The sequence below is a fragment of the Epinephelus moara genome, chromosome 2, assembly GCF_006386435.1.
Source record: "Epinephelus moara isolate mb chromosome 2, YSFRI_EMoa_1.0, whole genome shotgun sequence".
NCBI lineage: Eukaryota > Metazoa > Chordata > Actinopteri > Perciformes > Serranidae > Epinephelus > Epinephelus moara.
Genome location: NC_065507.1, coordinates 4,598,812 through 4,622,467, shown reverse-complemented (window position 1 = coordinate 4,622,467; position 23,656 = coordinate 4,598,812). Strand labels below are relative to the sequence as shown.

Here is a 23,656-nt window from a genome sequence, read left to right as displayed (position 1 = left end):
GTAAAGAAGTCTAACAGCTGTTTTAATGCTCGCTGTGTTCACTGTACAGTCAATGAGTAAACCCTATTTTCATTCATGCTGCACATGGCAGTTGCCTAGCTACAGATATTATTGCTATTCATATAACCAGGGGGTATTTTTAGTAGCACTGAATGAAGCTGTGTAACTATAGTGTCAATGTACAGTAGGAATGATTTCAGACAAGCACACAGAATGTGAATCAGCCTGTTAAACCAATGAGGACTAACACAGCACACGTCGTGCAGCCAGTAAGAAAACTGACATGAAATATGGTCGATTCTGTCTGTTGCTGTTGGCAGGGTAAAGATACAGGGATCTCATAATACTGTGCTAACAGCACTGGGCCTCATGCAGCAACAGTATCTTAAATTTCTCTTATATTTTCTCTTAATTTTATGTTAAGATAAACAGGGTTCCCACACATGTTCATGGACAAAAACTTTTCCATGACTTTTTAATGATCCATAATAAAAGTTTCATTTGGGAAAAGCATGCACTTCACTGTATCTGCTGCACTTGCCGGCCTGGTTACGGTATTTTTCTACACAGAAAAGCACAGAGTCTATGCTGAAACAACACAAATTGACATAGTTTTTTTCCCTCCAACAACTAACGCATGTGATTAGGTTTAGGAAAAAAGAACAGAGTTTGACTTTGTAATCTTATGGGACATGAACACCACTCTCCCGGTTGAAAGTTGGTGATTTTCGGTGCCTTAACTTTTGTTCTTGTCCCGCTGCATTTCCCCCTGATGCCACCGAGCACCAGTAAACTAAAATGGCAGCTGCCCGCATATCATGCCGATGTTAAAGGAAATGGCCACTTTAGAATGAAAATACAGACAGTACTTACTGACCCTCATGCCGACAAGAAGTCCAGTGTAGTTTTTTAATCCACAAAACTCGTTCGGTGTATCAGAGGACAACAGCTAGCCGGATTTTTCCGTACACTTTAAGTGCATGGAACCCACATCCAAAATCATTTTGAAGATGTAATAAAGCTCTGCTAATGCATTTCGCAATACATAATTTACTCCACTTTTATACCATCATTTCTCACCGTGGTCAGTTAGCCTGCAGGCGTGCTGTGTTTACATGGCAACTCGCGCAAGACTCGAGAATGTTCAGAGACACTCTTGTTCTCGAGTCGCATTCTAACTGACTGCTATAAAAGTTTAGTAAATTATGTCTTTTCAAGTCAGTTTTGCATGCCGCGGCTTCAGGGCACTTGGATTACGACGGACGAGCCGTTCTGACGTTTTTTAAATGCATTAGCAGAGTTTCTTTACATTTTCAAAATGAATTTGGACGTAGGTTCCATGCATTTCGAGTGTATGGAAAAATCTGGCTAGCTGTTATCCTCCGATACCCCGAACGAGTTTTGTGGATTAAAAAACTACACTGGACTTCTTGTCGGCATGAGGGTCAGTAAGTACTGTCTGTGTTTTCATTCTAAAGTGGTCATTTCCTTTAAAGGACGGCTTTTTTAATAAGTGTCTGATGCCACACGTCACTGCCCAAGCGCCAGATTTCGACGACTTCGGGGTGAGACCAGGTTGATTGATGACCTGCAAGGTTTTGTTCTGTTATTACAGAAATGTGTTGGACCAGTTATTAATGAGCCCACTGCAAACTCTTTCTTTTCAGATTATTTCTCACATAATGTCTTGGTTATTGTTTTCTACATTCTCTCTTTCCAACTTGTAGAATGTGACACGCCCAGTGATGTTATCACTGTTTGCACTTTAGGTAAAAAAAAAAAAAAGTGACTGAAAGTGAAATTATTACCGACTCTGTGGTGGTTCCAAAAAGAGGAGCAGCTTCAGTAGTGTGGAATAAACTGTGGCGTCCTGAATGTTTTATGAACAGCCCCGGACTTCTCAGACTCTTTTAGTGACTTACCGCTCAGAGGGAACTCATTCAGCGGCTCCTCTGGCAGCAGCACAGCGTCTGTCCCTCTCCTCTCTCACCGTGCACACACAGGAGTCGGTGTCGTCAAGTGATTTTGTCATAAACCTTTGGTAATGTAAACCTACGTGACGCTGGATTGCTCAGCAAAAACTCCACATATGTGAATGTGTGTTAGTTGTGGTATCACAGGGGTGTCCAAACATTTTTTGGGGCCAGATAAAACAATGTGAAAATAGCTGGGGGAAAAAAGTGAGACAAATGCAACAAATTTTATCTTTTAATGAACAATTACGCGATGCCTGTCTACAAACTGTATGATAGTCCTATATGTGAGGTGAAGGGTAAAAATGGGAAGGGATCTTGCTCGGTTAACCATTGTTGTGTAACGGGCCACATATGGTATGTTTTGAAAGTCAAGCTGAGGGCCGATTAAAATTGGTCTGCGGGCCACAATTGGCCCCCAGGCCAGATTTTGGACATGCCTGTGGTATCATAACAGCCTGTCACAGGTTACAGCGTGATGATTAGAGGAGAAATGGCAGAGCATAAAGGTCCAGGTGGGAAAAAAACTCAAGACTCAAGTCATTTAGGATGTTACTAAAAGAAGCAAATCACCTGCTGATTTATATATATGTCAGTTGAATTTTTATTATTATTACAATATTCGACTGGGTCTATACAAAAAGTTATGAATGAATGTTTAACTGACTGTATCAGTACGCTGTGCGCACCCATTTCCCAATAAAGAGGCAAACTCCAGCTAAGAAATATAATTTAATCATAAACTTTCACATGGAATCCATTTGTTGCCGTACACATGTGGGAATTATTAGTGTGTGACACCAAAGCCCTGACTGGCAGCCAGTGAGGGATGATAACATTTAGAAGGAGAAAGCTGTGAGTGGGACGATGGATCAGTTTATTGTACGCAGCAAATTACAACTTCTAATGTCTTATGTCGTAAAAAGAGTGATAGCACATGTTATAGAAGCTACTGATATAAATATAAATCCATGGGTACATTTTTTTTGTATTTGGGAGCTGTTTAATGTGTAATTAGTGGTAGATTTTGTTTATCTGAATGTGAATCTCACTCTGAGTTACCGTTGTTGTTCACAAACTAAAGAAATTAGAGATATATTTGAAGCAAACTACATCACTTATTGTGTTGCAATTATGTTTTCTTAAATAATAATACAGTGTTTTTCACGAATTTTTCATATCGTCAAGAATATCGTTATCGCAAAGATACCCTGAAATATTGTGATGTTATTTTAAAGGTTGTATCGGCCATCTTTAGTGGGAAGCGTAACCAAACTGGTTCATTTTGGTGTAATAAAGGTATGCAGGGGCTCAAGGAACAATATTTGTAGCATCAGGGAGGGTCAAAACACTACTACACACAAAAAAACACAAGTCACACCCAGCCACCCCTCTCCTCTGATGAGTAAAGAACAGTCCCTTATAAACTCAAAACATGGCCCTTGTTGTTATAAATGGTGTTGCAGAGATTCTAGTGACTGTTTTCTCCTTATGAAAATTAAAATGACTGGGGGGAGGTATCAGAGCCGGTGATTCATGTGCGTATGTGCAGTACTCGGATGAGGCTGGTCGCCATCTTTACTCCATCCCAGCACATCGCTGCCGGTGGGGCGGAACACCACTCATCGACCCAGTTGATTTCTAGGAACCGCCGACAGACCTGGCTCAGCACCGTGTTTCACTGAAGATTTGTCACCTTTACTAGCACGCTACTCTACCTGCACTCGGACACACAATGGGAGAGCGAGAAGACCTAGTTTATCAGGCAAAACTTGCCGAGCAGGCAGAGAGATATGACGGTAAGACACATTTTGAGCGCTGGCTCCGAGTGGGACATGTTCGCCGCAGGGATTTTTTTCACGTTAACGGAGCTTTGCTCGGCTAGCTAGCTAGCTTCATGCTAGCCGCGGCTAGAGAGCTAACCTGGCTCTTCCACCTAATTTAACTCGTCACTGACATGGCAGCTGGCGTTGTGTTGGAAGGGATTAAAGCGACATTAACACAAGAGCAAGTGTCATGAAGTGTGTGTGTGTTTTAGTAAATCTGTACGGATGTGACAGACAGGGGCTAACGTTAGCGAAGAGGGCTACAACAAAATGGCGGATTACTGGAGCGTGAGCTGTCAGGAGTTGCCTCCCCTGCACCATGCTAGTGCTACAGCTTAACACTTGAGCTACTGGCCTCATTACCTACTATAAGCAACAGAGTCATGGCACTGTGTGCACGCTCAACAACGTAGAAAGTGTTTGCGTGATTTTGTTTACCAGTGTTGGCCAACTTTAGCGAGGCGTTAGCCACAAGGTTAGCTACTCGGGGCTTGCTGTGTGTTAGAGTCAGTGGGAGTGGGAGGGCAGCTGTTCATTTGTGGTGGGGTGTTCCCTCTGCAAGCAGGCTACACGGATCGATTGGCGAAAATGACTCCCTCTTCCTCTCCCTGGTACACTCCTGTCAGACTGTCATACCATTACAGGCCTTCTGGAGCTGTTTTTAGACCCCTGCCTTTGCCTCCGGTCACACGTTGCCCAGTGACGTTAAATGAATGTGCCATGAGTCATTCACGGGATTTGGACCGAGTGTATTTACAGAGTGATTTATGGTTAACTGGCCAAATGGTAACGTTGCTGGAATAAATTCACATTGTTATTCATCTGCAATATGTTAGCGTGCTGCTGAAAGGGGAGTCTCCACAGGGCTTCACAGATGAGCATGGGAAAACTCACGTTTGCAAATTATATCAGCCACTGTAAGATTCAAGAGGACATCCAGCCTGCAGCTATTAACTATTAACTCACAAAGGTAGTGGGTGTTTAAAAGTTAAAACCCTGCCAGCTGTCAGTTTATTTGCTATGTAACAATAAGGTAAAAACTAAAACAGTCAAAGTGAAAACTGGGGATGCGTGATATTTTTTTGATATGCTGATGTATAACAATTTATTTGACCGATAAGCAACTTTGGGGCGGCAGGAGCTCAGTCCGTAGGGACTTGGTAGCTGGAGAGGTGCCACTTCACAACCAAGGCACTGTCAAGATGTCCTTTAGCAAGGCACTAAACCCCTAATTGCTCAGGATGCCCCCTCCCTCTGACATCTCTCCATTTAATGCATGTATAGATCCTGTTTGTGCATGTGTCTGTATGAGTATACACATAATAAAGTATATTGTCTTCTGCTGATATCGATATATTTTCCCCACTTAATTTTAGTGATCAAGTCTCATCTGTAGTGGAATTAACATCACAATATGCATGCGTAGTCTTATCCTGACGGCCCACCAGCAGATGGAGACATGAAAAAACAATCATTTTAAAAGTATGTGATACTCATTCATAGTGCAAAATAAGAAAAAACATGTTGGCTAATTCTGATATTGAATTTTAAAGCCAGTATTGGCCGATTAAGTGCTGATATTATCGTGCATCCCTCGTGAAAAAGCATAACTAAGAAATGTAGGGTACTTAAGTCATCTATAAAGTAACACTAACAGCACAGAGTCATCACTCATGGCAAACACACATTTTTAAGTCTTGCTGATGGTTGATAGCTGCATCTGAATGAGAGAGAGGTTGTTTGAATACGGTCCAAACTCTCCTGTCACAGTAGATCAATAGGCCCACATTACGACAGGTAATGTATAAAATATAGGAAACCACCTGGAAAGCTTGCACTGTAAATTAAAACTAAAGATATCGCACGTGACAAGGACCAGGTGTCACATTTAGAAACATTGCGTATGAACAAAACGAGGCCTGAAAGAGGTGCATGCTACTTCCAACGCAGAAGTTGTGATCTATAAAAACAGACTTGATGGGAGAAACTTTCACCTGTGCTTAGGAACATTTTGGAGACGTGAAACCAAGGAGAGTTGGGGTGTCACGTGAAAGAAAACAATACACTTAATATACCTCACCCACCTGAGGGTGGGGTGTTGCTGCAGCACCCCACCCACTTGAGGGTGTGGTGCTGCAGCACCCTCAGCACCTCTGCTGACACCGCTGTGTCTCAGGGCGGTGTGTTTGTGTGGAATCTCCTCAGGCCCAGCTGTGCCTTACGTGCATGGTGCATCAATCAACACTCGTCAGTGAAAACTTTCCCATAATATGTTCTCAGTCATTGCAGTGGATGAACCAGTTGTTAATCAGTCTGTTTTTGCCCTTTTAGTCGAAAATGAAAATGTGTGGGAGCTCTGAAATTAATTTTGGGAGGTTGAGGTGTACGCCATGGGCAGGTATTGCACCTCCATGTCCCTCCTTTATTTTAAAGTATGTGGAAATGGTTACCTGAATACATCTGAATCTCTGTTTGCTACAGTGGAGGTGTTATAGACAGTAAAATAATGGAATTGACTGTAGTTTAAAGAGGTCAGACATCAAGTTTCATCAACTTTTTGGACTCGATTAGTCAGACAAGATGATAAGATTAACAGCTAGTTGTTAGGTGTAGTCTCAAGATGTAAAGGAATGTGACGTGTGTCTCCTCTACAGAGATGGTGGTGTCTATGAAGAACGTGGCAGGCATGGACGTGGAGCTCACAGTGGAGGAGAGGAACCTACTATCAGTGGCCTACAAGAATGTGATCGGCGCTCGGAGAGCATCCTGGAGGATAATCAGCAGTATCGAACAGAGGGAAGAGAACAAGGGCGGAGAAGAGAAGCTGAAGATGATCCGGGAATATAGGCAAACGGTAAAGCACTCAGCAAAGGCTTAGGGTATATCCACCCATAAAGAAGCTTAGTGTCTGTCAGGAGCACTTACATGGATATACCATGTCTCATTGTCCCACATATGTTTTCCATATTTAAAGAATCTCAGATTGGCTGTGCTAATGTGCAGCTCATATTGATAATAAACACTATAAGCAGCTACTGGACAGACTGCATATGAGTCATAGTTGGCAAATCCTCCGCTCTCTTTTGCTTTTATGAAGGGAAATAAGAGCTGGCTATTAATCTGGGAGGGGCCAGAGTGTGTCAGAGAGATGGGAGAGGCAGTTGGGCTGCAGTCAATGACCTAATGGGATTCAGAGATCGGTAGTCCTGCTTTTGTACCTTTTATTTCTTTTGTCGTTCTCCAACTCCCTCGGGGGGAACGCATTTTTTTACAGGTTGTTAGCAGCAACAGTGGGTGTCTGCAGACACAGACGTCGTCAACACGTTTGTCGGCACATACAGCCCACATGGTCATATGTTACACCCTCAGAAACATGAGCAGATGACAACATTTACTTTACATGGACCCTTGTGCTCAGGCAGAGGTGGAAATCAAAATGTTCCAAATGTTTCTGCTGATTGAATAATCATATTTATCGTGTTTGTTTGTTTGGTGGCAGGTGGAGAAGGAGCTGAAGCAAATCTGTGGTGACATTTTGGATGCACTGGAAAGGCACTTACTCCCCTCTGCTGTCATGGGAGAGTCGAAGGTCTTCTACAACAAAATGTAAGCGCTTTGTGGTCTGAATGTAAATGAGTGAATGATCCCTCTCAGGTCCTTGCACAGCATGTTGAATACATTTTGGTGAAGGTGTAACAATACATAAATGTCATGGCTCGGTTGATACTACAGTTTAAAAGCCACCAGGGTTCCCATGGTCAGGGAAAAGTAAAAAGCATCAATGAAATTAATTGTTAGAGTAATCTTTTGTGGATAACCTTCCACATAACGGCAGATTTGTTCACTGTAAGTTAGCCACTGACATAATGTAGCTCCTTAGTCACATTTCGGCATGAGATTGGTACAGCAGGGAAAAAAACAAATGCGTAAGGATGTGTTTAATTTATTTTTCTAGTAATGCAAGTTTTAAAGACAGACAAAATCCTCGTGCTGGGGACTGAGGTAGCATTTTGCTCACTGGCAACTTTGGTGAACTGTTTTCATTGTAGAAGTAAGCAACATTTCACTTGTGTATCACACTGTGTGAACACTGAACAGACATGTTACCAAAAGGCAACCAGCTACAACAGGCTATAAAACTGAAAAGCATCTCTTATGCTATGAAAATAAAAATACAGATAAATAGAGTAACAAAAAATTAACCTTGTGCATTATGATGAGCGCTTCAGTTCATTCAAAACATTCAAAGCAGTCACACATACGGGCACAGATGCTGTCAAAAGTGCTGTAGCATGTTGGATGTGTCTCTATTCACAGACCCTACAGTGGTGGAGCGACGCCAACACACTGTCCTCCTCGTCTTATACACAACTCTCTCTTTTACTGCAAGACCCCGCCTTTTCATTTGTGCTCGCCAAAGTGTGATGGACTCATACGCCAATGCACTTGTTGTGCTGACCTCAGCAAATATTGCTAATGGCCTACGGCTAAAAGTTTCCAAGCAGAGCTCACGCATGTGAACTTTGGTTTCTTGTTACGTGTCCCAGTCCACATGCAGTATGTTCTGCGTGTGGCTGCGTGCACCGGACTGTGACAGTTCGGTATGAATACACAAAACGTTACAACCCTGGTTTAGACATTTAAAATATTGAGAGTTCAGTTCCAGACAGCAAAGGTAGTATTCGAGGAAACCATACAAACTCAGGGAGGTTCACAAATGGGACACTCTTCAGGAATGTTTTACAGTGAATCCATCAGGACCAAAAAAAGCACAACAATTAACTTGTAATTTTATTCTACTCTTAAGACTTCCATCCAAAGGAAACACTGTAGTCGTGAAAGTTAATTTTATCACCTTTCTTTCTCCAATTCCAGGAAAGGTGACTACCACAGGTACCTGGCAGAGTTTGCCACCGGCAACAACAGAAAGGAGGCAGCAGAGAACAGCCTGGTGGCCTACAAAACTGCCACCGACCTCGCCATGTTGGAGCTGCCACCAACACATCCCATCCGCCTCGGCCTTGCCCTCAACTTCTCCGTCTTCTACTATGAGATCCTAAACTCTCCTGATCGCGCCTGCAGGTGACTGTTTTTGCAATTCACTCTAGAGCAGAGTATAATCTTTTATTAACACGCCACCCTCCAGAATTTGATCTGAAGTGTTTTAAAGGATTTAAAGTCTCGGAGATGGTGATCATTTTGAGTCAGATTTTTCTCTGATCCCTTCTCAAAGTTTGTACTCAACATGATATCTTATTATCTCAATGAAATGTACTGAAATAAATGTGTATATATATGACACAAAAAGGCAATATATTGTTTTGGCCAGTAAGAGATGAGTTTAGCTGGTGGATTTTTTCATCTACCAGCCCCTTGGCCTGCGAGTCAAAGGTTAATTTCAGACACTGAGCTCAAGTATGTAACACAGAAGTCAGCATTTAGGAGTGGCACCTCTGTGTGCTGCAAGTCCCCCATTCATGTTTAAAATATAGCTTTGACTTAAACAGCTTTTATAGTTATGGTTATAGTTGAACAGCACTTTCAAAGTTCTGCAACATACTCTGGATTAGACTGAGAGGTAGACCGCCATACTGCCATTGTTGATCCTGTATCGTCTTTGGCTTTCACATATACTTAAAGGAATATTATCAGAAGCCCATTGCAAGCAAACAAGAATTAAATGACTTGCCTACAGTCATTGACACAGATGGATGATGTAGAAAATATATTTCCACTTACTTACTGCAGCTTAAAATGAACCAGTAAAGTGTTAAGTATGACCACATGTTCTGATACAGTCAGAGCTCAAAGTAACAGAAGTGTGTTTGTTCAGGTTGGCAAAGGCTGCATTTGATGACGCCATCACAGAACTGGACACACTGAATGAAGACAGCTACAAGGACTCCACACTTATCATGCAGTTGTTACGTGACAACCTGACACTATGGACTTCAGATATGCAGGGAGAGGGTAAGAGTCTCACATCATGGCGCCCCCATTCATCGTATTGTATCTGACATTTACCTGTTTGTCACTGCCGAACCTCTTTTTCCTCGACTAGATGCTGATGAACTAACGCACTCATCTGTTTCTGTCTATAACCTCTTTACACTGGATTTATAACGTGTCCAAATACTGTGAGCAGCGTGATTCATGTCCTGTTGTTCTCATCATCGGCAGCAAACACTGAATGCTAGCTTATAATACTGTTCTTCCATTTTTACAGAGAGAAGTAAACCATGCATCTAACTACTCTGTAACTACACCAGTCAGTTAAAGGGATAGTTCACTTTCTTATAAGTGGGGTTGTATGGGGGTACTTTACTTTTTGCTGACCCCTCCATATGTTACAGCTGTAACATGTATTGCACTCTACGGCTGTTGTCAACCAAAGAAAATTTTGGTTGACTGAAATTCTCTTCAGCCAAATGATTGGTCAATGGGGCAAAAAAAATAAAATCTGCATGTTATCTTTAGCTTAACTAATGCCACGTTCAGACTACACGACACGTTTGTCCCTTTTGAAAATCACTGTCAGATTAGGCGATTATGGAATAATAAAATTTTGCCGTGACTTGGCCGACAGACGATAGGTTGGTCCACGACCAATCGTCGCTGGTCATTATTCACCACATGCGTGATGTCATTGAATTATTCTATTTATATTATTATTACTATCATGATTATTATTTCAGTCGCTGTGTCTGTTCATGTCCCAGTCGAACTGTTTTTGTAGTAACATAAAAAGTGCCACCAGATGTATGCCAGTGAAAAAATAAGTTCCTGCAAATGTTTCACAATAAAAGCCTTTTTTATAATATGGGATTCTCTCTACTGAAACTATAAAAGTCTTTTAATTTCAAATGGATACAGCTGTGATGCATTAAATCAAACAGGACCAGTGGGAGTGGATTAAAAAAATTTTTTTAGAAAAATACAGTGGAAATGAAAACACTGACACACTGACTTCAGCTGAAGCTTTCAGGACCTGGATCGTTCTGCTCACAGTGTGCATGCTCAGCTACTGAATTGGTCTGTTACAGACTTCCTGTCTTACTGGTCTACATGTGTCTGAGCTGACATCATAACCATCCTACCTCATAAAGATCATCTGCTTCTCCACCTTACAGCATACATAATGAACGACAAAACAACAACTGTAGTAGCTTGTTAGTTTTTTTTTGTTTTTTTTTTCAAAGCCAGTCAGTTAGATAAAAGTCAAAGGTTTGAAGTAAACTTGCCTAATTTATTTTATGTATAGGGGGGGAAAAAAGGAGGTAGAATGACATGAAACACAAAAGGCCTTTCATTTAGGTCCAGCGCTCCATTGACCCAGTGTCAGCTTTAGCACCACATTTCAAAGCGCTTTCCATTCAGAGGTGGTGAAATTGTTATGTTTTGTGATTTTAAACGTCTTGCCTTTTATTTTACTTTCTGTTGACTTTGCTGACAAACAGCTGTCTAGCAGCGTTAACACGTGGAAACATAGTGCCCACCCTCTGGTCTGCACGGGTTAGCTGACGTTAGCCTCGGCCACTCTGCACTACACACCAGCTGGGTCGGTTGGGAGCTAGCTAGCGTCACAATACCTCTGGTAACATCGTCCTTGTGGTGAGACAGCGTTGCTTTGGAAACATGGTGGCCACTCCCAGTCTCCCCTTATGTAGCCCTGGTGAGTAAGTAGCTTCATTTTTGAGCTGCAAAACCCCTTTAGCATCGTTTACAATGTTAGCACCACTAGCTGTGTTGACGCAGAGCTCAGAGTGATGCTAAAGGGTGTTTGCGGCTCAAAAATGGAGCTGCTTACTCACCAGGGCGTCCCGGTGGGAGACCACAGAAAGGGCAGTAATCACCGGAAGAGTGGCGCTGCTAGCTAACATTAGCTCCCACCTGGCGGCTGCACAGTGCAGAGCTGCTAAAGCTAGCTAACCAGTGGACTGGAGGCTGGGCAGTGGGCACTGTGCTTCCAGGTGTTTACAGCTATCTGTCTGTCTCCCACCAGACCCGGTGGGTGCGCAGTGCAATAAACTGAAGTAAATATTCTTGCTGAATAATGACACCCTTTGAGGTAGCAGCTTGAGCTAATGTTAGCTGTACACACTGTCAGAACGAGCTGCCTCATTGCTCTGAATACAGGAGGTCCTGATTTTAAGCTTTATTCTTAGAAGATCAATACAAAATAATGTGCTTAAGTTTAATCAAGAGATTCTTTTGACTCTGTCTACTAGTCGTCTATCACGTAGTGCTCAACAGCTGTCACGCTACCTGCTGTTGACGTTAGACAAAGCCTCGCCACTCTGTTGGTCTTTATAAACATGATAGAAACAACAGTCAGTATCTCTCCTCTGTTGTTTCACCACCTCACTGAATAAACATTAAGCCACAGCTAAGTAAATCTGCCTCAGACAATTCTTTTATAGCCGTTAAATTGTCACAAGCTACAACTTGTGAGACGCTCAAATTTAAAACAAGAATAACCCGTTCAGCTTCATTGATTCATTCTCTCTCCTCCTGCATTCATTCCAGCAGTTTGCTGTGTTGCAGAGCGTCCACGACGCAGTGACTCGTCATCTCTTGTCTCTCTCTCATTCCCTCTGCTGTAGAGTCCTAAAGGAAACAAAGCTGACTGTTCATTTCCCATGTTAACTGTACTTTGTAAGTGTTGCTCACCCCAAGCCTTGCTCTGTGTGTGTGTGTGTGTGTGTGTGTGTGTGTGTGTGTGTGTGTGTGTGTGTGTGTGTGTGTGTGTGTGTGTGGCTGCCTCTTTCCCTCTCAGCACTAACTCACTCACAGTTTAATAATTCAGTCCACTCACCTGTTGCTTCGTCACTCACTCATTCAGATGGATTTTATATTAACGGTTGGTAACAGGCTGTGATCTGTGATGTTCCCACCACAGTCCTGTCAAACAGGGATTATTGAGTTCAGATAGAACAGCTGGGCTTGACTCATGTTAACAGAGAGTGTGAGTTTTTACTTTGCTGCCTGTAAGACTTGAGACAAGGGATGTCCTGATCCAGTTTTTTTGCCCCCGATCTGAGTCAGTTGATATTGAAAATCTGCCAATATAGAGTGCTGATCCGATACTTCTGGCGATTGCATTTAGGCTTCAATAATCATGATAGAGGTGTCCATTTTAGATTTATTTATTCATTTATTTATTAATATTTTATTTTATTTTTTGCCTTGTAGCTGTCTCAAGGGAATCTCTCTGTCCGTTTTAAGAGAGTATTTTCTCTAGTGTTTGTTACTTAAGTGCAGCCTCTGTCTGAGCCACCTGAATCAGCTGTGTTCAGTGTTTGCGTTCATTGTTTGTCTTTTGCGCAAATTAATTAAGAGATTACTGTTACGTGGAGCTTTTGTTGAGTCTGCAGCGATGTGATGGGTGTCGTTACCGTCGGCTCTTCGCTGTCTGTCTCTCCCGTCTCTCCCTGGAGCAGGGAGGTGAAACACCATGCGCCATAGATGACAAAGGAGTTTCTTACACTGAGCTGAAATTAAATGAGCGCAGTCTCCGTCTCTCTCTCTGTGTTTTGCTTTCGTATATGGCGTGTAGTGTTTCGCTGCGGGCGGGGCTCAGCACCTGCTCATGCTCAGAGGCTCAGCTGAGTGGAGGAGAGACAGGCAGCGTTGATGACAGATGCACTCATTGTGTCTTCGCGAGTACAAAAAACATGAGCTGATGTTAAATAAAGGTTTGGATCAGGCGCTGTTTAACTCAGTATAGCCGATCCCGAAGTGTTAAACAAAGCCTTGATCAACTTGATTCAGATCTTTGAGATCGGATCAGGACATCCCTACATGTGTGTACACCAAGGAGCAGAGGTTTAGATCATGTCATTAGCATGCAAGACTGCCTGCACTGTAGAGTTGGGCGATGTGATAAAATTTTCCAACTGGCGATTGCTAATGTATATTGGCGTGTGTGCGAAGACTCTGTTACTGTACGTTCACACCAGAAGCTTCCAAAGAGGCAAAGTCTGTCACGGACGCCCAAGAAGCACGACTGTCAAAAATATTTGTGGCAGCTGTGGTCGCTCATCACTTGAATCATTGTCAAACGTGTCAATTTAAAGGAGCGGCAAAGTGGACTACTGGCTTGAAAGCAGCGTAGTTGCTTCTTGCTGTTGTCCAGTCAAAAAGCAAATAGTTGTGTTGATAAAATGCTTTGCAGTATGTCGTCCTGTTCAAACCAAGCAAGGAAGACCTGCATGCTATGTCGCAACATTAGCCTGCAATTCTCTCCTCTGTTAGTAACATTACACACTTTAAAACTCACCAGACCAACCAACTACCTCCGTGACGCGGTCCCAAGCCTCATTCTTTTATTTTGGTCTCTGTAACCGAACAGCGACACATTATACAGGACTGAGTGGGCGCGAACGCAAGTAATCAACTTCTCAATATCCATTGTCGGAACAAGTGCGCTGTAGGAACCAAAATTACATGGCTTGTTCTCTGGGCTCTGACGCAGTTTGGCGACAACCAATCTTGGTTGTCGCCAAACTGCGTCAGAGCTCATTACCATAAAGTTAAACCAGTTTTAACTCCCCTCCGGACCACTCCGGTTGCTTTGGTCACCCAAGACGCGCAGTTGACAACCAGGTTGCCCAAGTCACCAGGCTCTCATTGAAAATTAATGACTTCCACCGTTTTGGACGCTCTGGTCGCTGTTGGTGTGAACATACAGTTAGTCGTCTTCTGTTCCAGTAAACACCAACTCTGGTTTGGTTGAAAGGAACCCTTAATTCACTGAGTTAGATGTGAAAACATGGTTCCTCTGCCTGCTGAGCTGCAGCAGCGCTCACAGACCATTAGATTGAAATAAAATGACAAAAATCACCCAAAAAGAACAGCTGACGACGCACTCAGCCAGTAGCCAATATCTTTTGCCGTCTCCATTGAGAACACAGAGTTGTTAAATGTATCTGCATGTACAGACTGTTTTGTCAAAGCTCCCCTGATTTGGTGAAGTTGAAACACTGTTCACACACTCTTTCTTCCACTTTCTGATGTCTTCAGTTTTCACACTGTCAGTTTTCCCAACACTGAACTTGAATGAGTGACTATGATTCACAGTTTGATTCCACGTTTCACTCCTCACCAAACACTGGGGACAGGTACATGTGGGTTCAGCATGCACCTTTGACTGATGATAAATATGTTTTAAAACACATTTCCTCTCGAGAGGTCCAGATTTTTAGAAACAGGTCAGTTGAAACAGATTTTCACCTGGATCCTAGTGTGTGATCCAACAAACGCTACCGGTCAAAAGTTCGAGAACACCTCCATCTTTCCTGTTTTATTGAAATGTACATAGTGTGATGTTTCCTGTTCTCTGGAATTAAATCATGGAGCGGTTTTAGATTATAATATTTTATCTACAACTTTGACTCATTGTCACCTTTTGAGGATGCAGCAGTTGCAGCATTCGTTCTACAATGGAAAGTTTTCCCAACACTGCAGAAGTTCCCACAAATGTTCATGTGGCCGCGGTGCCAAAATCAGCTGACAGACAGATCAGTAACTCCAGTGGAGGGAATGTGTCTTTTTATTTTGTCTTGTATTGCAAATTTTTGCAACAAAAAGGACAAGTAAACAAGGTTTCTGTGTCTTTTTTTCCAGATGACAGGTTGATCAAACACATATGAGAATAATAAACTCAGTGTACAGAGGCCTTTAATTTACTTCTGCTGCAGCAGCTGTTAACACATTACATGTTCCCTGAACAGAGCTTTTGTAGTCATCTGCATTTTACATCATTTTACAGTTTTCAGTAACCTAAACTTTTGTTTTTAGCCTCTGGCAGTTACCTGTCACCTTTATACTAATTGTCAGGTTATTCACTGGACTTAAACTGCTGAGATTGCTGAAGTAATGGAGGTGTTCTTGAAGCTTTTGACCGGTAGTGTGTCTAAAAATTGTTTATCCTGCGGCAATAAGAGCAGTTTATCAGCAGCAGTGGGAAGTAAAAAAGCACATTGTTTGTACTGAAGTACAATTTTGAGGTACTTGTACTTCGGCTGCTTTATATATCTACCTCACTACATGTCTAAAGCGAATATTGTACTCTTTACTCTGCTTTATTTATCTGACAGATGGTTTCTCAGCAGATTGATGGCAGAACATGAGGTTATAAGACTCAGTAATTCAGTAATGCACAGATATGACTAAGTTGGGGACTGCAAATTAAACTCGTAACGGTATACAAAGTCGTTAGCTCCACCCTCAGACAGCTACAACGAGGCTACACACAAAGTCGGGGTGTAACAGTTCACTAAAGTCACGCTTCGGTTCAATACAGTGCTGTCGCGGTTCAGTACATTTTCAGTATTTTCGAAATTTGAAATGCCAGACAAATTTTCTTCATTTTTAAAATTTTATTTAGAGTATTTAAAGAAGAAGAGAAAGATAGTTTGTATCGTGACTCCTGTCTGACTGCTGAGCGTGGACACTTCGTGTGTCTGTCCCTTCAAATTAAGTTTTTGATTTATTTTGAAAAGACGCAGCTCCTAATGGAGTTGCACGTTTTTTTTCTGCAACTAAGCGACCAATGAAATATTTCCGATGAATGACCTTTCTGGTTGACGAACGTCTGCTCGACTGTTAGAGGGCAACCCTACTGATTTCTTGCTACTTTTTTGGTCATTTCTTCTTCCGATACTCATCGCCTTCTTCCCGTGTTTTAAAAAGAAATCAAGCCAGTTTGTTCAGGTTTTAAAGGGTTAAACACAGTTAAGACTGTAGATTTTATCCTCCAAATTTAACAAGATAGTTCAACGTACTGTTCGTAATGCGTACTAAACCGAACACCTCGTACCGCACAGTTCAATACGAATATGTGTATTGTTACACCCCTGATACACAGTAACATATATTTTTTGTTATAATTCGACACCATCAAACTTGCACACTGGGTACTTTTCACTTGTGATCATTTTAATTGTTCTAAGAATGTAAAATAACGTTAGCATAGCTTTGTTCTTGGCGAGTTCATAAACAGGTTTTAACTGTAACTGTGAACAAACCCTGACGTCGTGTTTTCTGTCGACAGGTGAAGAACAAAAAGAGCAGCAACTGCAAGACGTGGATGATGAGGCCCAGTGAGACTATGCCACCAACAGCCAACAACTTGAGACCCTCCCCTCACCTCCTCACACTCCTCCTCCCTCCACCTGCGGCCTCCTCCCTCCCCTCCCCCACCCTCCAACTCTTCGCCCCGCTCTGCGAGTTCCCCTCCTCTTCCTCCTCTCCCCTCCGTTTCCTTTCTTCCACCTCTGCAGCTCCGTGATCCAGCAGGGCCAAGGAGTTAACAAGTTTATTTTTCTCTTCTTTTTTTATTTTTATATTAGTCCTTACATCATTCAAGTAAATAGCACTTAATTGAGACAGGAAATACAATGTTAGAAAGACAAAGATAAAGAGCGTACCTGGGTTGTTTCTGTTTCTGTCGTCCTGGTACAAGCAGTTCTGAAACATTATCTTTGGTTTCATTATTGTATTTTTGTTTGGTTTTTTGCTTTTTTTTTCCTCAATATTTTTATCAGTTGCTGGATGTATTGAGAATTTTTTTTCTTAATGTAATTACAGAAATTAACTTTTATTACTGAAAATGTTGACTATTAGTTATGGGAGCTATTTTATCTCTGTTTTTAGTGAAATGTCATGCGAATCATTTTATCTGGGCAAAAAAACTACAAGTGCCCTTTTTGTTAACTTAGGTTTTCAGAGGAAGTTGGCAAAATTCGCGATATCCACGTGGGGCAAAGACGTGCTTAACTTTTACACCATAGTGATTCTGTTATCATGTTTTTGTAGTTGTCCTTGGACTGTACTTTGTGCTGAAATACTGTATCTGTGCACACATGCTGAAGGTTGACTTATCGCTCGCCAGTGGTTTTGGGAGATGTCACACTTGTGTAAAAGACGATTCGGCCCCGCTCCTCGACACAGAGCCCTAAAATGAAGATAGTCAGTGCTTGCATGAGTTAACACTTTGTTTTCTGCTGCTTCTCCCCTACGTTTCACTAAAGCTCCTCTGGGTTTAGAGGTTTTCTTTCGTCGCTGTCTCCTTCGTTTCTCCTCTCGTTTTGCTTCATTATGTGTAACTCGGAGCTGATTTGTACTACTGGATATCTGACTGGAGCCACAGACAGGGAATCTGTATTGTTCTTACTGAAACACAGCATGGAATTAACATTAAACAATCTAAATTAAACCTTAAACAAACTGACTCGCTGCCTTTTTTACATTTGTCTTCAGAAGATACTGATGGTTTTGCAGCCTCTTGGCTCAAATATAAGGAACTGTTTTAACAAGATTTTGAATGCAGGGTTCACAGGGTCATGGAAAACCTGGAAAAACATGGAATTTCACAATCACATTTTCCAGGCCTCTCTTTATAAGTCTCGCACAAGTTGACACCCTGCAGGCCCAAACAGAATCTGCAGATTTTTTTATTTGTTTTCAGCGATGATCCAAAATTAAAATTTGTGGAATTTTGTGGGATGTTTTTTTTTTCCGTAACGTAATAGACAATATTCAGGTATTATAACAATTGTTTTTGAGCCAAAATGACCTCACAGAACACATTAAAACCTAAGATAAGTCAATAAAATCCTGAAAAATAAAATGTTGGACACATGGACATTAGATACCCAGATCAACATCACTTTTCTTGTGCTGCTTTCTGATGCCTTTTGCAACTTTTAGAAATGGAAGGTTCAATATGGAGCCATTAACAGTAAATCTTATGTTTGACATTTCTTCTCACAACACCACAAACTATGATTGTAATTCTAACTTGAATACATGATTGTCACACACATGCACAAAGAGGTGGAGGAGACTGACAACATTCTGAGTTCACAAGCAGCATCTGTATTCCCAAAATCTGTGGAGTCCTGTGGGCGCAGATACATATGGGTGTGGATAGAATGAGTCGTGCACATTAGCACAGGCGTGTCTTCAGATCAGTGTCAGTCCTGGCTCTCTGAATCTAGATGAACAGTAGCAGAGTTGCTGCACAGAGCAGATGTTGCTTCTGGAGTCTGGTTGGCAACTGTGAGCACGATCATTAATTTATAAGTTCTATTTTTAGTGTCAGAGAGACAAATATAATCTGCAGCCTGTGGTTCTGCTGTGACAGTGAAGCTGCTGCTGCTTCTGTGTGAGCAGCTGACTATGGCGACAGACGTCTGGTGACGTGCACGCAGCGGTCGTCAACACTTCCACACGAATGTTTCTGTGAGACAAAGATGGTGTCACTGCGTTTGTGTTGCCTGAGAATTAATCACAGATTAGCGACTACTGTGTGTTTTCATCTCAACTGTCTTTACCTCTGACTCTGTTTCTTTTTCTTGCACTCATGTACGTGCTCGCTCTGGGAGGAGCCTGATGCTTTAACCTTTTGGCTCCCTGGTGTCAGTTACTTGTAACCTCTGCAGCAGTTGCAACTCCTGCTACTGTTACATCATCCATAATAACAGCCCCAGCTCAGAGCTCAGCCTAAATTTAGACTCTCAGGTGAAAGTGGAGGAGCCGGTTAGACAGAAAGAGGGCAGCATGCAGCAAAATGACTTCCTGTGTGTGAACTGCTCAAGATATCTGACCAGAATTCATAAGAGTGACTCCCACCCTTTTTTATGTGCCGCCACTGGCAGGTTAGACTTTCTACTTGACCAGATTGTTGGACCATGACAGCGTTCGTGAACACACATAGATTCCATATAGACTTGCGGTGAATATTCCTGCTCCCCAGAGAATGAAACTTTGATAGTAATGCCCCTGTTACCTTTAATCCAGCAGAACTATCAGGACAAAGTTGAGCAAGAAATTACAAAATCTGTTAAAATCTTAAGGCCCTGCTGTCGGTCGGTGTTGGGCTGTTAGTAGTTGGTGCAGTGTGTCCTGTCCCGTTGGCTTTTTTTGGCTGATTCAGCATGCTGAAGTGGCGACACCAGAGCCACAGAATAGTATTCAAGGGCTCTGGGTGACACAGAGCCTGTTAGTGATTGAAATCACTCTGACAGAAACAGTTCAGCTCAGCGCAAGAGAAGAGAAACAGAAGTGAGGCAAGTAAACAAAAAGCTAAATTCAAGAGGGAGTGAGACCAAAACAAACTTCGTACATAAGGTAAAACTATTTTTCTTTAGCTACTGAGTTCTTTATCAGAAACGTCTCCTGATGGTTTGTGTTATTGTTCACTAATGCACAGTAAATATGTTCTTTCAACACTCGATTGTGTTGTTAATGTGCTAACTGGCTAACTAGCATCAAGATGTTGCTCTGGTTTCCCTTTCTGAGTGACGATTACAGATGACCGCCATCTGCTGATGTGGAGAGCTACTTCCTTTCACGTACATGCTGGTATAAAGCACACCGGGTGCCACTGCCTGTTCCCATCTGCTTCAAGGTTGGACAAGGTGTTGTTGCTTCAGAGATGGTCTTCTGCACACCTTGGTTGGAACCAGTGGTTATTTGACTTCCTGTTGCCTTTCTATCATCTTGAACCAGTCTGGCCATTCTCCTCTGACCTCTGGCATCAACAAGGCATTTTGGCTCACTGGATATTTTCTCTTTTTGGGACCATCCTCTGTAAACCCTAGAGATGGTTGTGCTGAAAATCCCAGTAAATACTCAGACCAGCCCGTCTGGCACCAACAACCATGCCACGTTCAAAGCCACTTAAATCACCTTCCTTCCCCCAACTCAGTCAGTGATGTAAAACCAAGAAGCTGCCACACATCAGACCCTCATGAGCCTCTGAGATTTGTTGACAGCCTGGTTACCACATGGTTTCTCCTCTGAGCTGCTTCTTGTAACATGAAACCTCAAGAGGGCAGCAACTTCCAGCTAATCTGACAATACATCCCTCAGCCCTGAAATAATTTCCACAGCACATGGTTGTGGATGTGCTGTGAGGTCCATAACAAAGTGCAACAGCTTGACTTTGCATTTACCCTGTGTGAGGACCCTGATGGTCAGAGGGGTGGGCTCAGGTTGGAGAGTCCTCCTCTACATCTGCAGCCTAATTGGCGTCCACTGGCTTCCTCTGCCTTCCTGTGGAAACTGCGGCGGCGTTCAGTTGTCAGGGCAAGATTACTGCTGGCAGAGTGTGACCCAGGGAACAAACGTCAATGAAATATTATGAACTTCCTCCTCTGCTGCAGAGACAGCAGATATAAATAGTCGGGGTTATTTTCAGGCAACACTTGTGAGATTTACTCAGCCCTGCACTCTTTTTCTCAACGCATCTGCTGCACTTAAACACACTCTGCATCTTTTCTGTGTCCTTGAATCCAGAGTTGAAACTTTCTCTTAAAATTTAAATACATTTTTTAACCCTTTAAGGTCCTGCTGCACAGCTTGGTAGAGCAGATTTAGAGCTAATATAGTGTGTTGAATTTGACTGATTGAGCTATCTGTACCTTTCGGTTTAGGCATGTTACGCTAAAATAATCCACTAGATGTCGCTGTGTCTTTAAATAATGTGCCTTTGCATTTTGCCTCCTACAGGAAGTTAGTGACATAAAGTCACTCCAGACATGAGGGCTCTGTGTGGAGGGATTTAAGAGGGATTTATAGTTGTGCAGCAGGTGTAGCCTACGCACTTGTGAGCATTTATTCTTGTGCGGTGGTGTGTCTGTGTCACTCTGCAGTTACACCTCCAAAACACTAGTTGGCAGCACGGCTTCTGTGAAGTGCTGTAAAGTTGAGTTGATTCAAAAACACACATTAAACACACATTAAACATGGCTTAATAGAGACAATTTCAAACACAAGTACACAAATCAGCTTCACTATAACTCGCAGCATTCACAGACAAACACTTGTCTTTATCTGGACACATTTTCCCCACAAATATAACATGCTAACGTTATTAGCACAAGCCTATGGCATTTTACATTGTATAACTTAGCCTGTAGCCAGCAGAGTTTTTATCTACTCATATGAAGCCAGGGACAACAGCAACATTTAATAAAGGTAACATAACAAAATCCAGCTCCATTACAACTCACAAGGTTCACTGACAAAACAACTGTCTTATACTAAACACGTTTTCCAAACAAATACAACATGCTAACGTTATTAGCACAAGCCTATGGCATTTTACATTGTATAAATTAGCCTAGCGACAGGGGGAATAAAAAATTAAGGGAATACTTAAATCACACATCAGATCTTGAAGAACAAATTATTTAAGTGTAAAATCTTTTCTAATGTACGTTGTATAATTTGTTGAGAACAAAATGACATAACAACGGTCAGTGGAACCCAGGGTCCATTGCACCGGGAGGAACCCAGGGCCCGCTGCACCGGGAGGAACCCAGGGTCCATTGCACCGGGAGGAACCTAGGGTCCATTGCACCGGGAGGAACCCAGGGTCCACTGCACCGGGAGGAACCCAGGGCCCGCTGCACCAGGAGGAACCTATTTTACGCCTGTCACATGTGCTCAGTGTGAACCTGCTCTGTAAAGGCGGAGTCTCTGTAGCAGGTAAAGAACCCCACTCTGCTCCGCCCACATGATGTGATGTGTTGTTTCAGCTGTAAAACAGATGTAATGATCTGGGCGGGAAAGTAGGAAGACAAGTGCTTTTACGACCGTTATGTGACTGGAATTTACAGTAACTGTGGAGGAACTTCCTCTTTCCAAAGCCTTGCTTAATCAGCGCTTGAAATCCACATCATTACGATTGTTCACAGGCATCAGGTGGACGTCTTAGTGTCTTTATCACTCCCTCATGACTTCACCACAGATGATCTGTTTGTGATTGCTGTTTTATTTCACTTTCATTCTACGTGAAACAAAAGCGTGTGTGTCGATCTCTGTTGTCAGTTCAAAACTATGTGTTTCTAAATTTAGAGTAAAACTGGGCAGAGTGTTTGCTGCAAAGCCGTGGAGTGTGTGTGTGTCGGTGTGTGTGTGTCAAGGCCGCAGGTTTCCTGTTGATGCCAGGCTGTCAGGAATGCCTCCAGCTGGGGTCAGAGGTCAAAGGATGTGTGTCACTGTCACTTCCCCCCCTCTCACCAGCAGCCTGCGATGCCGCTGCACACAGAACACACAAAGAGCCTGAGCCAAACTCACGCTGAAAGACGGAGCATTCAAGTTCATGGCTTTTTTTTTACTGCTGCTGCTCAGTTAATATTTATTTTAATCCAATACAGGTACAAAGGTCTCATTTAAGCAAAGAAAGCTCATCAAATGTTTCAGCAACCACATCTGGCAACATCAGGAACGTTCATTATACACTGAACTGGTATTAAATTCATTATTGTAATATTTTTAAGTCAAGTGAATAGTCTGGTGAGTCAGACTGGAATCCTCTTCTTTTTTAAACATTAATTTCTGACAAAGACAGGCAGAAAATATGGGGGAGGACAGAACAGTGGTGCAAGCCACTAGCTAGCTGCTCATTTATACAGTGTAACATGCCCAAAGCTTGTGCTAATAGCGTTAGCATGTTGTATTTGTGGGGAAATCGTGTCTAGTATAAGACAATTCATGTAATGGTGAACCTTGTGAGTTGTGATTGCGTTGTAATTAACATTACTTTTGTTAAATGTTGCTGTTGTTCCTAGCTTTATATGAATAGAGGAAAACTTTGCTAGCCACTAGCTTGCCGCTAATTTCTACAATGTAAAATGCCATAGGCTTGTGCTAATAACGTTAGCATGTTGTATTTGTGGGGAAAACATGTTTAGTACAAGACAGCTGTTTTGTCAGTGAACATTTTGAGTTATAATAGAGCTGGATTTTGTTATGTTACCTTTATTAAATGTTGCTGTTGTCCCTGCCTATATAAGTAGATAAAAACTCTGCTAGCTACTGGTTAATTTAAACAATGTAAAATGC

The 23,656-nt window shown here is 42.3% G+C and overlaps 2 protein-coding genes across 2 annotated transcripts in view; both read left to right on the top strand.

Moving 5' to 3' along the window:
• crk (v-crk avian sarcoma virus CT10 oncogene homolog) overlaps nt 1-21,888 on the top strand; it is a 35,075-nt gene extending 13,187 nt beyond the window's left edge. Inside the window, exon 4 of the transcript XR_007571421.1 lies at nt 21,823-21,888. The gene's annotated coding sequence lies outside the window, so the exon portion shown is untranslated. The remainder of the gene's footprint in view (nt 1-21,822) is intronic.
• ywhae1 (tyrosine 3-monooxygenase/tryptophan 5-monooxygenase activation protein, epsilon polypeptide 1) lies at nt 3,532-18,028 on the top strand. The gene is made up of 6 exons (XM_050067363.1): nt 3,532-3,772; nt 6,454-6,653; nt 7,299-7,405; nt 8,675-8,881; nt 9,633-9,769; nt 16,854-18,028. Exons 1-6 carry the CDS (start codon nt 3,709-3,711, stop codon nt 16,904-16,906), a joined length of 768 nt encoding a protein of 255 aa, XP_049923320.1. The 5' UTR covers nt 3,532-3,708; the 3' UTR covers nt 16,907-18,028.
• Nucleotides 21,889-23,656: the final 1,768 nt, after the last annotated feature.

Bases quoted from the DNA above. Each gene is read 5' to 3' on its own strand.
- ywhae1 (XM_050067363.1), top strand. From the start codon at position 3,709: ATGGGAGAGCGAGAAGACCTAGTTTATCAGGCAAAACTTGCCGAGCAG. The intron at 6,654-7,298 runs GTAAAGCACTCA...GTTTGGTGGCAG, and splicing joins TCCGGGAATATAGGCAAACG to GTGGAGAAGGAGCTGAAGCA. The intron at 8,882-9,632 runs GTGACTGTTTTT...GTGTTTGTTCAG, and splicing joins TCTCCTGATCGCGCCTGCAG to GTTGGCAAAGGCTGCATTTG.